This window comes from Rhea americana, unplaced genomic scaffold (assembly GCF_003343005.1).
Source record: "Rhea americana isolate MKP2758 unplaced genomic scaffold, rheAme1 scaffold_100, whole genome shotgun sequence".
Lineage (NCBI taxonomy): Eukaryota > Metazoa > Chordata > Aves > Rheiformes > Rheidae > Rhea > Rhea americana.
The window spans coordinates 2,992,071-3,006,684 of record NW_028185040.1 but is presented as its reverse complement, the minus strand read 5'-3'; the positions used below and the strand labels follow the sequence as shown (position 1 = coordinate 3,006,684).

Below are 14,614 nucleotides of genomic sequence, written 5' to 3'. Positions count from 1 at the left end.
GACTTTAATCTGTTCCCTGAATTGCATCTGAATAGGTAAGACTGCACTAATTTTACATTACAGAAATTACTGAGAACAATCAGGAACACAAACAGTTCACTTGTATCATTTATAATTTGCAATATAAAACAGACTGGGTTAGTGTACTGGAGACATTCAGAGTTTTTGCTTTGGTTTGGTTTTAGAAAAATGTATTTTCATTACTGTTGTCATTTCTCTTCAACCATACGTTCTTTCCTGAAACAATTTAATCTGATACTAGAGAACTATCAGAACCATTTTTCATCTCAAATTCCACAATTACCATCTTTAGACATAATGTTGCAYTTTTGTCTTTCTAAAAGCAAACTAGGAGAACAAGACAGAAGGTCAAAAGATTTGACTTTTAAGGTATGGTTATTCTGTTATATTTTTAAACTTTTTACTTATTCATTGCAAATGCTACTAACCCCCGGCTGCAAATGATAATTTGCACCATTTTTTTCCACTCAAATTATAAAAACAGTTCAAATTTCATGCTTCAGCATTTCCTGCTTCTCTATTTGAGACTACTTATAATTGTCCAAAAAAAAAAAAAAAAAAAAAAAAAAAAAAAAAAAAAAAAAAAAAAAAAAAAAAACACTTTTTCTCGTATCTTGCCATACAAAGAGGAACCACATCTACTTCTCTGCAGGCTGTCTCCACTTTCTGCAACTCAATGACAGCAAGCAGTGTTAATAAAGTAGAGTGGTCTTGGTCTGTAAAGAGTCTGTGTGAGCAAAGCAGCTTCTCTTCAACAGCAGCAATGCAGCGCTGTTTTGGGGCACCTATCTTTGCTTACTCTGTAACAAAACCACAGTCCACAGGGACTCAAAGGAGCAGAGTGGGCTGATTTCAACTCAGCTTCCTTCTCCTTCCTTCCGAATTGAGTAATATGAGGATAAAAAGAAATTGCCTCTCCTTCTTACTGCTTGGCAAGCAAGTATCGAACATGAGCAAATTAAACAAGGCATGGGGTGTCTCATACCTATCTGGCACTGCTGTGACTACTACTGGGATGTGTGGGATAACACAGGAGATGGGATGCGATGTCAAGAGAAGGTTACACATTGGTAAGCTTGCACCTCTAGATGACTTCATCACTACTCCACTGTTCCTCCCCTCCTACGTCAGCCGTTTGTATGCTGCATTCTAAGAATATAAGCAAGCTTTTTGGGAAAGGACTATCAGATACAGTATCATGCTTATACCAACATCATAAATCCTACAACCCAACTGAAGCTTCTAGAAATCAGTGCAAAATGAATTAAAAAGTACCATGAACAATCTGTCAGCTGTTCTAGGATGATATACACAGAAAATGGGGAGACTAACAGTAGTTTTACATATATACATTCACTTCAGTTTCCCAGTTATCTCCTCATTCATTTGATTAAACAATCTACAAAGGGGAAAAAAAAAAAGAAAGAAAAGTTACACCAAGTTACACCAATGCACACCCTGGTAACCAGATAGGAATTTATTATATCAACCAAGGAGAGCAGAACAAAGATCAGGTGTGAGGAAACCTTTGCCTGAAGTCCAGTTCATGGGAGTAAAGAGTAAAGGGAAAAAAAGAACAACTCCAAGAGAATCTGAAAACCTCCTATCTGAAAGCCCTCCTATTTCATTGAATTCTTGAATTCTGGCTCAGGTTAGCTTGGCGATACTTCATCACTGTATGCTTTTAGTTGACTAAAATCTACAAGAGCTACAAGAGCTGCCCACACTGCTAAAATTGTTGCTAGTTCTACTACTTTGCAACCCAGCATTTCCATGGGCAAGTAACTATCAGGAAGGAAGTTCATTTACATTCATGATGGGGGCAAGGAAGCAAACAGGCATTCTGTGACAATACCCAAGGCTGATCTCAAAGGGTGGTCAGAAAGAAGAAAAAAAAAAAAAAAAAMCCCCCCCCCCCAAAAAAAAAAAAGCTGATTTCAGCTGGTATCTTGAAGAAAAAATCTTGAAATTCAGAACAACCTGCAAGCCACAAAGGGCAGCAACCACCACCAGAATGTCAGTGGTTTTTTTTTTGAACAAGATTACCTCAGCGCAATTTTACATCTTATGAAGGGCCAACATAGAAGTACACAAAAAATCCTAGTTTAACTTACAGGACAAATACAGCACTTCAAAAACCACTTAATGAAAGCACAAGTAATAGAGAAAGGACTATCACAGAGTATTAACAAAAATCAGTATTCCTGAACTTATTTACTACAGCACTCAAAGTTTAAAAAAAGTATTTGAGCACTAAAGCTTTTTTTATTGTAAGTGAACACAGTACCATCTGTATGAGCCTAAAGATGATCAGTACACTAAAGCAAGGCATTTTCCTTGCTTCAAGACCATTCACTAACAGTTTGTATTTACAGCTCCACAATTATTGAAGTCATTTTAATAAAAATGTTTCTCAACTATAGTATGCAGTTTTATTTGCAGATGAGAGGTTAACTTAACCTGGCTAAGATTTCAGAAAGCAAGTATTTGTTTTTTTGGTATTACATTTGTTCTATGTACAACTTTTCCAAATAATTCACCACATCCTAAACCCTCTGAACACTTTGAATTTTTTTCTGATACAAAAACAGAGCATAAAAAAGAAAGTTAGCTCCATTCTGATGCTTTTCAAAGAGAACTGTATTACTATTCTTAAAGAAAAAAGCATTATGATGTTGATAGAATAGACTGTAGAGCGATTCACAATCTAACTTAAATTTCCTAAAGGTGGGAATAGCTTCCTGTAGTTATGAATGTATTTCTATAGTTTAGAATGGGTATTGTGTTATTAAGATCTCATAGCCTTCTATTTGTCAGAACTATGCACTTGGTTCCCCCAAAATTTTCCAGTTAATTTATTTCTACCTAAACAGAAATTTTTTCAATGTTGTTTCAGCCAAACTTTGCACTTTGGGAGAGAGGGGGAAAAAAAAAGAAAAATACTATTCTAAAATAGAGGGCTATATCAAATAATGCCAGCAAACTTCAAACTGACATAGCAACAGTCTTCAGTGAGGACCAGATACTTTGAACAATTTAAGAAAAGAAGGCAACATCCCAAAATGTTAAAAAGTTGAAAATATAATTCTTGCATACATGTTTTTCACAGAATATAACAAAACCTAATGTCCTTGGGGTTTCAATTCATATTCTTCATGCTTGGCATTAATACTCTTACTCCCAAAATACCTTTTTAAATGGCACTTATCATAATTATGACATTTAGGTTAACATTCCCTTTGCTGGTTTGCCACTGGATGACTCATCATAAAGCTACATACATTCTTTCAAAACATGTAACAACTGTGCTAAGCAGCAAATAACGTCCAATAAAGCCAGTAGGCCAACACACCATAGAAAAAATATTTAATGCAGTATCTTCCTGCTGAAGATAGCTGCAGAAAGTCCACCTTATTGATTTAAACTACAACACTAAGAATGATGCGCCTACCCCGCAGAGGTTCTCATAAAACATGTATCAGAAACTTAATATAAACATTCATCATGACTGTGTTCTATTAGTAAGCTTTTCTTCCAAACACCACAAGGCTCTATTAAGTTCCACCATTCCTACATTAAATCCATTCTAAAGAATACTGACCTAGTCTGACATTTTGGGGAAAAGTACGGAGGTCTTCTTGTTGAGGTATAGACTGAAGTTTCCTACTAACAACTAGACTACCTAAAGCTTCTGAAAAGGACATGAAAACAGTTTCCTAGAAGTCTTGGAACAGGGAGTTCACACTGGCAAGAGAATCTGTCATAGCTCTATACATTATCTTGAACAGGGCAGGGACAAGAATACAGTCCATTTGGCTAACATACTCAAATTAAGAGCTCCTTCTTTTTAAAAAGAATGTAAATTACGATGTCTCTTGCAACAAAAAGAGCTGCTTGCCCTACTGCCAAGAGCCAGTGAGTATCCATTTCTTGAAACAAACTGTGTGTATTTTAAGTAAGGAGGTCTTCGATCAAAGGAGTACTCCAGAAGCTCTGCCATTCAAATGAATAGCTGAATAAAAAGGTGCCAAAAATCAGCAGATCAGCTATGCAGAATTCTGTATTTCCTGATGAAGAGCTAAGAAAAAAGTATTGACCACAGAATAAGAAATATGCCACACAAAATACTGCACTATTAAGCTGAAGATCCATCAATTCTTATTCATCAGAAGACTTGGAAGAGTGTGAACTCTTCCAAGTAATAAAGCTAGATGAGAAAGACTCCTAGATTTCACAGTCAATGCAGTAACCAACCTGCTGAGGTTGCCTGATGTGATATTCTCCTAGCAATCCATCTTATGTAGACTCAAGCATGCCTGTTGGCAAATGTACCAATTCCACAAGCCTTCCCCTTTGTGGGCAGGAAAAGATCTTGCACAATCATTTCTAGCATGAGGGGATGTTATTCCATCCTGATTAGGATATTGCTATTGATAATGTAAATATCCATTTCACTTGGCTCCCTGAATGACTATTTTGCATTTTCCAATGCCACAAAGTGCATTTCCTATTCTAAATAGAAAGTGATCGTCACAGTGAATATCTTTCTGTATGACAGTCCTTTCAAACAGAATATCTGATCAGTAATGGAACAATCAATTTCTTAAATAAGAAATATCTCTATGGAGTAGATAATGAAAAGTCAGGCATGCATATGTCTGTGTCATAAAATCATAGCAGGTAACATCATAAAAAAAGGCAGCACGACTAACAGGTTTGATGTTTTTAGCCTTGAGAAAGGATAGGACAGCCTCTATCCCCTTCTGAAATCAGAAGAGTTGAATTTTCTTGTCATCTACAGCTAATAGAAAAATACATCTTTCTAAAACAGTATTGTAAGAAAAGGATCTCTGGAATGCAATAGTCAGTTTAAACAGATGCAGCTTCCAGCATTCTCAGCCTATGTGCACCAGAAGTTCTCCTTAGTCACAGAGGCCTAAAGATAAGAAACTGCAGTTAAGCATTGCCTCAATTATGGCTCACTGAGATGTCTTTCCTTCTTTTTACAAAAATTTTCAAAGGTAAAAGCAACACAGTTGCAGGAACTGTTGCTGCTTCTTCCTCCAAGACCAAATAGCAACTTTCTAGTGTGTACATATATATACATACATATACACACACACAGACCATAAAAAAAACCCTTAAATAAGCAAATTTCACAGATGACAGAATTGGAAAGTGAGTAGCTATGGGCCTGAAGCACCTGCAGCCAGAGCTTATGAAAGAAAGGTAAAGAGATCATATTTCTGTTGATCACAAGCTTGAAATGCAGTGGTGRGCAGGAGCTGGAGCTGCAGGATGTGACAGAACTTCAATAAATCAGTAAGAACAGAAAACTTCCAGAAGCACACATCTGTTCCATAATGCTGGTAATGTTGAAGCTGCAGAAAATCTCAAGCATCCTTTAAGCACTTCCAAAGCAGACCCTGAAGAAAATGGATGTGAATGGCCAAAGTTTGTTCCACAGAGCCACAAAGTCTGAAGATGAGCAGAAAAAAAATGCCCTAAGAGGACTCCTCAAAGAGCCACAAACCACAGATCTCTATGGAGTGGAGCTTCACTCCAGAGAACCATAGCCTATGCCTCTATGGAGCTTAACTCCACAGGGAGTCTTCTCTGAACTTAGCACTATGGTTTAGATAATGTCATGGGAAACTCCTGTCTTACATTTTTTAAACAAATCAGTAAAGTCGCACCCTTTTCTGTATTTGGCACCTACCCTACTGCTTTTTATAAGGCTGGGAGATGCAGGAATGTGATGCCCACTTAGATATACAGACATTTAACATCGCCACCTGCTAAAGTGTTTACTAGCTTGTTACCAGATAGAATTAGTTTAAACACTAGAAAGCAAAGCATGGACATGGTGAAAAAAACACTAAAAGATACAAATAATAATCAGCATCAGTAAAACAAAACAAAACTGTGGCTGCTAAAAACAGGTAAAAGCCTTGTTTTCATATGGAAAATATCAAAAGAAAAAAAATGAGGATCAGTTCAAGCAAAGAAAACTTGATAGAAAAAGCCCCAATATATTAAGTTAAGAAGCACAGAGATATATGTAATGGAAAGAAATCTGTACATGAAGTAGAATAATGGGTCTGAAAGTGTTCCTTGGTAGACAGTAAGAGGAAAAGTATAGGTAGTTGAGAACAGCACAAGACTGGAAATCAAAATTCCACCTCCTAAATCCCTTGTATGAAGGGCAAAAGGTATAGCATATTTGCTATGAAATCTTAAGGCAAAAATCCTTCATGGTCAGGTACAGTATGCAAAATTACCCTGTATATATAATCCATATATAATATGGATAATCATTCAAAGAAAACCATGATCAACATTATACAGGTACAGACAGTAAAACATAATTCTAAATTTTCAAAATGTTGACAACAGGCATGCTAATAGAATAGAAAGAGGGAAGACAGATGCACACATGAAATGAATGCAGACATGAACACATTTTCTCCAGAGCTGAAAAGAGAAGGTATAAAGCAAAGAATGACCAAAATGCTGTATTTGTAGCATGCTTAGATTTTGTGAAATAGCTCTACCTTGCCTTTATTCTCTGTATGGCTTCATTTTATGTTTTTAAAGGAAGGGAAAGAAGGGAAAGGAAGAAAATATCCTTTTTTTGAATTTAAGTATCTTCTTAACTATTGATTTTTTTAGATAAAATAAATACTCAACTGTTTTATAAGTTTATTTTCCTTCCCTCCTTCTCTATTTCCATATTTTTACTGCAGAGCTTGGAAAAGTCAGCATGTAAAAACATTTATATTAAGTATTTATACTCAATAAAATACTATTAAAGCAGCACATCAACTATTCTTACATTATGAAGAGTGAACCTCACACTTCAAGCTAAGAGATCCACAACTAAATTAAAAAAAAAAAATACTAAGAATCAATTTCGAGAGATAAGTAACTGCTCTTACGAAGTCTTTTAGGTGGTACTTCCTAATATATACTGGTATCAAGCGTGAGTTGCATTATAGCAGTGTTGATACCACTCTATAGGTATCTTCTCAATTTATTAGGAAGTCTGAAAGTCACATTAGAGAAGCAATAAATTATCAAAATAAAACATTAGTTATATCTTATTGATATGCATGATGCATCTCCTCTGGCATCTACATGTTAGTTCAAATTTCATCTTTCCTATGCAATTCACATAAGAGAACACTACATGAGTAGGATCATGAAAAAATTACTCTGACAAAAATCCCTAATTGAAAGAATCAAATATTCATAAAAAAGTCATACCTGAGCCATGGTATAATTCCACTTAATTATATATTTTTCTGAATATGTACATGGCTGATTAACAAAAAGCTGTCGCTTTAGCAGCAAAGTTGCTTTTGTTAGCTCTTTTTAGGCCCCTTCCCCAGTCAATGACAATGTTTCTCACTGGATCTTAAATTTATAGCTGGAACGAACCAAGACAAAGTAAGTCTATGAATATGAATGCAGATTTCCGCATTCAAAGATTATAATTAGTAAACATCATCTTTATACTGGTTTAAAGTCTACCATACAAAAAAAATCCTAGCAAGGGTTTTGGCCCTTGTTTTTATCTTTTGGCAACTGATTTCACAATCCTCTGACAGTTTAAGGAGTAACACAAGTCATTCCAGAGTAATACATACCTCTGAGTTACACAGTGATGGCTAGCCCTTATTAGCCATGTGAAAAGGTACAGATCTAACAGTAAAAATTTTACCTCTACAGATCTACTAAAGAATTTCACAACACATTAAATTTAAACAGTAAGTGATTTGTGGATTCCATCAAAGAGCCACCTATATATTCATTTCATCAATACAATTATCTCCAGATGTTCAGTTCATTTGTAACACTAGAGGCCTTTACAATCACAAAGACAGACTAATGCGCACACACCTTTACGTATGAATAATTACACAAAACAAGGTTCCTTACAGTTTTCAGTTCTGCAAAAATACTGCAGTCATGAATTAAACATCACCTTCTGAAGTTCTCTGGTTTGTGCCTGATCTGGTAAGGTTTCTGGAAACACCTATCAGTKTGAATAGCTTTACATTACCTCCAACCTTAGGCCCACCAGCTGAACCCGGCTTTCTTGCACTGTTTGAAGGATTTCCTGGCTTTTTAGGTGCAGGAACCTTGAAGGCTGAAGCAGCTGATGATGGCCTATTTCCATCCACTGACTCTTCATCATCAAAGCTTTTATCTAGAAAGGGATAGATTCATAAGAATACAACTATTAGAATAGATGCATATTTGTTTTCTAATCGATTATTGTTTCATATTTCAGAGAAACTGACAAAGTGAATACATAAAAATAAATACCAATTATTTTGCCCTCTGTCTACAACCTGGGAGTAAAATGACAACCAGAAATAAATAACATTTTTTACTTAGTACATTATTATAAAACAAGAGCTTTGTCTTCATAATTAGCCCCTGTAAAACTAAACATAAATGAATCCTGCACATTCATTCCTACAAAGGGGAAATATCTTTGCAAAGATCAAATAAATATTTTTGCTCATTTCTGAATATTTTCCCTAAAGGAAAGCCCTTAATATAATTTTCAGTCATTCCAGTCTACCACAGACAAATGCTTCTCCCTTTTCTTCTACTCATGCATGCATTTTCTGCTACACATCCTCCCACAATGTGTCTACCAGCACTCCCTGTCTCTTTCCTTCCACCCAGATTTTGCAACTTACAATCACAGATTCGCTTGCAGATCAGCCGCCTCATTCCTCTGATGGCTCTTAAATCCCCTCGCCCTAGGTCGGACCCAGCACTTCACATGGCCACACGCAGTGAATCCTCAATACCAAGCCAAGATTCTAGCAAAACCTGCTAGCGAGCACCATAGATGCACCACTGAGATTTGTGCCGGCATCTTTCCTCTCTCTTCCCTGCACTAGGTGCCGCCGCAGCCAATGAGCTGCAAGGTGACATCATCTTGTGGGAGCCGTGGCCAGAGGGAAAGGTGAAAATCCTGCATGCAAATAAATCCATTCCCACACAGGATATTTGCCACAATGCCAATTCTTCATTATATATATATATATACATGTGTGTGTGTATATGTATAAATTATGGGTAGAAAATGCTTCAGTGCTTGCCCTCCTCTCTGCTGTAATTCAAGGTTTGTGTATTTTTAATCAAGAAAGATATTCGTCTCTAGTGACTAGTTAAAATATTCTCATTACAAAATATTCAGCCTTAAAAGAAAAAGAGGTATAATTCAACAGTAGAATGTACCTGCTATTCAGCCCAAGAAAGATTTACCTACCTATAAGCTTGAACATTAAAAAAAAGAAAAAAGATTCAGCCTGTAGTTCCTATGATAAATAAAATGGGTGAGGCTGAGACACAGCTGCTCTACAGTAAAGACTAATTTAGCATATTTCCTTCCCCAAAACCTGTCATTTCTAAAACAAATAAAATAATTGCAGACTTTTGTCATCTCAGGAATGGTGGCTCTTTATTTACCCTTTGCTTATGCAGAACTTGTTCCCAATAAAACATCACCTATATTTAATAATATAGCCTCCCAAAGGAAAGCAGCTTTCATTAAAATGTTAAAGCAAGGTTATTTTTCCAACAGCATTTACAGCAACATCAAACACTAAACCACCCCACATATAACACGTCAGACATCACTGGTGTTGTACCTAATAAATTTCTCTAGCACTAGCAAAAAGCTGGGTGTTGCACTAACAAATCCTTGCGAATTAGAAAGGAAACAAAAAACATACGAAACATCYAGATGTTTCTTGTGAATTTTTGCTAATATTATTTCCTTCCTTCAAACACCAATTTTTAAAGAGAATGTTACAAAAAATAATTGCGTTCGGATACGTAAACTCCCAGAATCCGGGAAAAGGCCCCGAGCCCCCCCCACTAGTCCCTCCGTCGCCATGGAAACCGCACTCTCACAGCGCAGGGGCTGAGGGAGGATACACTGCCAGTCCTGCTGCTTCCACTCCTCCTGCCTTAAAAACGTAACGAGACATCAGCATTTTTGGACAGGGGAAGCTGAACGCAACGCTAAGCATAATAAGCTAAACACCATAAAAGAAATGTAAGCGGTACGGTCAGTGTCTAGGATACAACGCTACAGGTAATTTTAAAATAGCATAAAGGTACATTTTCAAATGGCATGAACAGAAGAGCAGCAGCACATGAATGTGCTATCACAAAAATATGCTTTTCAAATAAATAAAAATATATTTTGCTGTTGCATTTTTGGGGGTTTTGCTAATGAAACAGGCTATACTTTCACATTGCTATCCAACAGCACTACAATGCAGYATTTGATATGCAAATATTGTATAAGAAGTTATTTGTAGTGCAATTTTAAAAAGTGTTTCTAATGCTCATTTGTGCAAAAATAYCAAAACACACATGCACACACACCCCYCACCACATCCCCAAAATCCCAAGAGTACACTCTGTGATCCAAAGGGTCATATAAATTAATTGTATTCTGATCACACTATTCCTTATGAAGGAAGACTCAAAGTGGAGAACTGTAGAAGTTTCTGGCTCAACTTAAAAATGGTGAAASAGAATTTTAACAAAGCACAAATCCACACTTTTTTTTAGCTACTGAGATTTTGTGCAAATTCTAGGACAATATATTAAACAATGGTTTTAGTAATACTATCAAATTATTTTGCCTAGTTAAAGTCTAGATTTTGTCATATGTCAAGAACACTGTCAACACTAGGTTAGAAACCTACAGTGCAAAATAGTTTTTCGTAGTCCACAYAAAATCTAGCTTTTCAAAATCAATTTCAGTTGATTTTTAAAAATATGCATTTACAAGTATTTGAGAGATAAGACCATAAAAGTTCTATTCCAGCTTACAAAATTGATCTTAATAAGCACCGATACACAGGTGTTCTTAAACTTTTTTCCTAATCTGTATATCAAAAAAATTTAAAAATTAAGAGACATTCACTAAAAATGCTCCAAAGTTACAGCACAATCCCATAAATATATGAGATTAATAGGTGATTAATAGGTTATTTTAATCCTTTAAAACTTTAACTTTAAACTTTTCTGGTCAATTTGATAACAGCAAAGAGTCTATAAACCAGAGCGGGAAAATTTTGTGCCATCTTTAACAGGAACTAGAAATTTTCTCCACCCTACTGGGGCTTTACATGTGCATTTCCCTAGGCTTTATTAACAACAGAATCCCAGCTGATCTTCAGGGACGGTTCATTCTCAGAAAGAGGAACAGTATTTGTAASGATCTGAAACCTGAAGTCTATACTTACAGAAGTTCACGAAAAAAAAGCATTAWTTGCTTCAAGTACTATGTACATTCCACGTGTTCTCACTCATGTGCACTTAAACGTTTGTTTTAATCTTTTATAAATATAAAAGCATTTCCACATACTTCAGTACACAGAACTCCACTTCAAGATGTAACTGTTGTTCCACAGAGTATAATCAAGGTGTGATTCCACTAAAGCCAACTGAGCTGAACCTGTATACCGTAATGCCTTTATTTAGCCTATGGAAYACAGCTGAAGCTCCTGACTTTGTCACATTGTCGGGCTCAAAGTAGGACTAAAAAGTAGATTTCATTTGCAAATGAAATCTATTTCTACAATRCAAGCTAAATGTAATTGACGTTTTCAAGCAAAACCTATTTGAAGAATGTAAATTTTTCATTCTGGATTGGCTTTGAGCCAAATAACTAGAATTAAAAAATAAAATAAAATAAATTTTAAAGCCACACACTTTCAGAGTATCAAACTTTGCACACCCAAATGTACCTTACGGCTGAGAAAATACTATCCAAAAYACAAGTTTCCAAGTTACCAAACACTGGAATAAAGAAGCCACATAAATTGCTAGCAATGTACAGAATATTTTAAATGAAAAAAACAAGTAATGAGAGACTCGATCTCAGTTAAATCCCACACATCTGTTCTCCTACTCTTCATTTTGAAGTACAATGGATAAGAAGAATACTGGAGGTAAGCATACCCCACAAAAAAGCTTAGAATTTAGTACTCCCAAAAAAAYGCTAATGAGCAGCCAATGCTCCTACTTTTGATACAATTTCTTTCCTAGATGAAAAAAATTCCAAGTAGAAAAACAAAAAGCAAAAATTCAAAGAAGTCATTCTTATATTCAGAAAGGCAAGATTCAACTTCCAAGTATTAGAAGGTTTATCTTCTGTCCAGGAGAAGAAAAAGATACACATGGTAGATCTTTCTGCACATACTATATAGTAAGTTATGTGGCACCTATAAAGTGCTGTACGTTTCTACAAAATAGATTTCAGGAAGTCAATAGAAAATACCACCGGTGTTTGAAGTTTTTTTGGATTTAAAAGGACATACATCAGGCCCTAGAGTTTACCAAAGTTTCATAGCCTAGAGTTTAACAGAATTATTCTAAAATTAAACCTGAACACTGTGTCCAATTGGAAATACTGATTGAAACACAAACCAAAATTTTGAACTACAGCAAAGACTACTGAACTAAAAGTAACTAAAAACATTAACAGATCAGTGATATCAGTCTGTCTTGCTCTTGGGGGCCAGATTAGAYATACACAATATCTGTTTTTAAAGATATTCATCTTTAGATGAATAGAACAGGATACACAACTTACCTAGAGAGAAAAATATTTTATGGCTAAAATATTTATTGCTACCACAATTGCATCCTTCAGTTGATTCTTAAGAATTATAAAATCAACATGACATTTAATATTTAACATTTTGTAAGTCAGTCAATGACAGGGGGCGGGGAAAGACAGTATCATCTGCATGTCAGTGGAAATAGAGTATCCATATTCTACTGGTGCTCAGAAGATAACTGATGTTATGCACATCTCTAAGTAATGCTGGGGGGGGGCAGGGAAGGATCACATGCAGTAAACACTGAACAGAAGCTGAGTTTAAAGGCAAAKGAAAGGCTAGTATCAGGATCTAACATACCTAATACACTAGGGTCTTGACTACCACCATGAAGTATTCTACAGTAGAATGACAGTCATCAAATCACAGGACACAGTATTTTACCAWAACTACTTCTAAACTTTGACAAAATATACCCTTGCTATATCAATTTTCTCTTCCAGTAACGCTAACAGACATTGAATGTTTTTTGAACTGTTGCTAACAGTTCCTCTTTTACACCACAAACTATTTATAATGACAAGACATTATTGCAAAACTGTGCCTAAGCAAAACAACGACAAGTAGATGAACTCCTTACATTTCCCAAGTCACTCCTACATCTTGTGCCTACTGAGATGCCAACCACCAATCTCCAGTGATTTACAAACACAGACTGCATCAATTATGTGGAGCATCTGGGACAGGATCTTAGCTCAATTCCAGATGAACTGGTGCAGCCTACAACAGTTTATCTCAAGCATGAAAATGAAGCTGCAAGCACCACAGATGCATCAAGTTTGCTGATCCTTCTAATCCATCCTTCATGCCAATGTCCCACATTATTCARTGAGTGCTTTATCCCTTACACATCAAGCATTCCCTGCAGAGGGATTTTCTGATTCAGTTGCCAATTCACAGTCATCTAAAACCAGTACAGATAGTCCAAAGTATCCTGTCTGGCCTCCAGTTGATATTCCAGAAAGGCACAGATCTCCTGGAGGTCCTGTGTCCTACCTGTCTGCTCTGCATGGCTAACGCAGACAGTGTAGGGCATCTCACATGGCACCTGATGCCTACGCTTGGGGCAGCTGAATCACAYCCAAAATGCTTTATAGGTAACATAAAAGCATAACCCCTGGATGTTCTCRCTGTACCACAGACCGCAGAGTATCTTGAACCACTAGCACCCAAATTCTTGTTCAAGAACAAGCCTCCAAGGCTGGAGCACGGCTCTTCAGCAGAAGACTGAGTATAGTGACTGAAGTTACAAGAAGACACTTACTAATGGATTTAACTATTTCATGGCAAGTGCTCTGTTTCTCTTTGCATTCTTGATGGTGGCAACTGTACCTACGATTTAGTGCTGATGAACAGTTGAACTGTCTTGTGCAACATACCTGATGCTCACAAGCAAAATCTCAAACTGCTGCCTCAAGGGGTTCCTATCTCCACCATAATCTCGGCAATGAGAGCAAGTGAGCAAAAGAAACCAAATGTAAGGACATACCAATGACAACAGTAGCTAAGTAACACCACTGTGTTCAAAAAGATACAATRTATAAAAGCCGATTCTGAAGCTAAATACATTTGTCATGCTAGTTTTTCAGGTAGTTCCTGTGGATTAGTATGTCATTAAAAAAAAAAAAAGCACCCACAAGTATGGAAAACCCCAGTCCAGACAGTTACAGGAGGGAGGCAAGTATTTACCAGTTAAAAATATGCTTTTGATCCAGTCTCAAATTCCTGTTTGCTCTGCAGTCATTCTCTGATAACATTCCTCAAATTTTCCAACAAGATTATACAAAGTGCATCTTTCCTGCATTTCATCCATCAAGTACTGCACAGTGAAAGAGGATCATGCTAGCTTTTATTTTTTTTTTAATATAGAACAGGAATCTAAAGGAATAAGGCAAAAGAAAACACAAGAAGACAGGACCTGATAG

At 36.2% G+C, this 14,614-nt stretch overlaps 1 protein-coding gene across 7 annotated transcripts in view; it reads right to left on the bottom strand.

Moving 5' to 3' along the window:
• Positions 1-14,614, bottom strand: part of CLASP2 (cytoplasmic linker associated protein 2) — a 142,341-nt gene that overhangs the window by 78,010 nt on the left and 49,717 nt on the right. For all 7 annotated transcript variants that reach the window (XM_085304197.1, XM_085304235.1, XM_085304204.1 and 4 more), the window contains exon 8: positions 8,087-8,233. In XM_085304197.1, the coding sequence (XP_085160323.1) occupies positions 8,087-8,233 (147 nt within the window). The remainder of the gene's footprint in view (positions 1-8,086; positions 8,234-14,614) is intronic.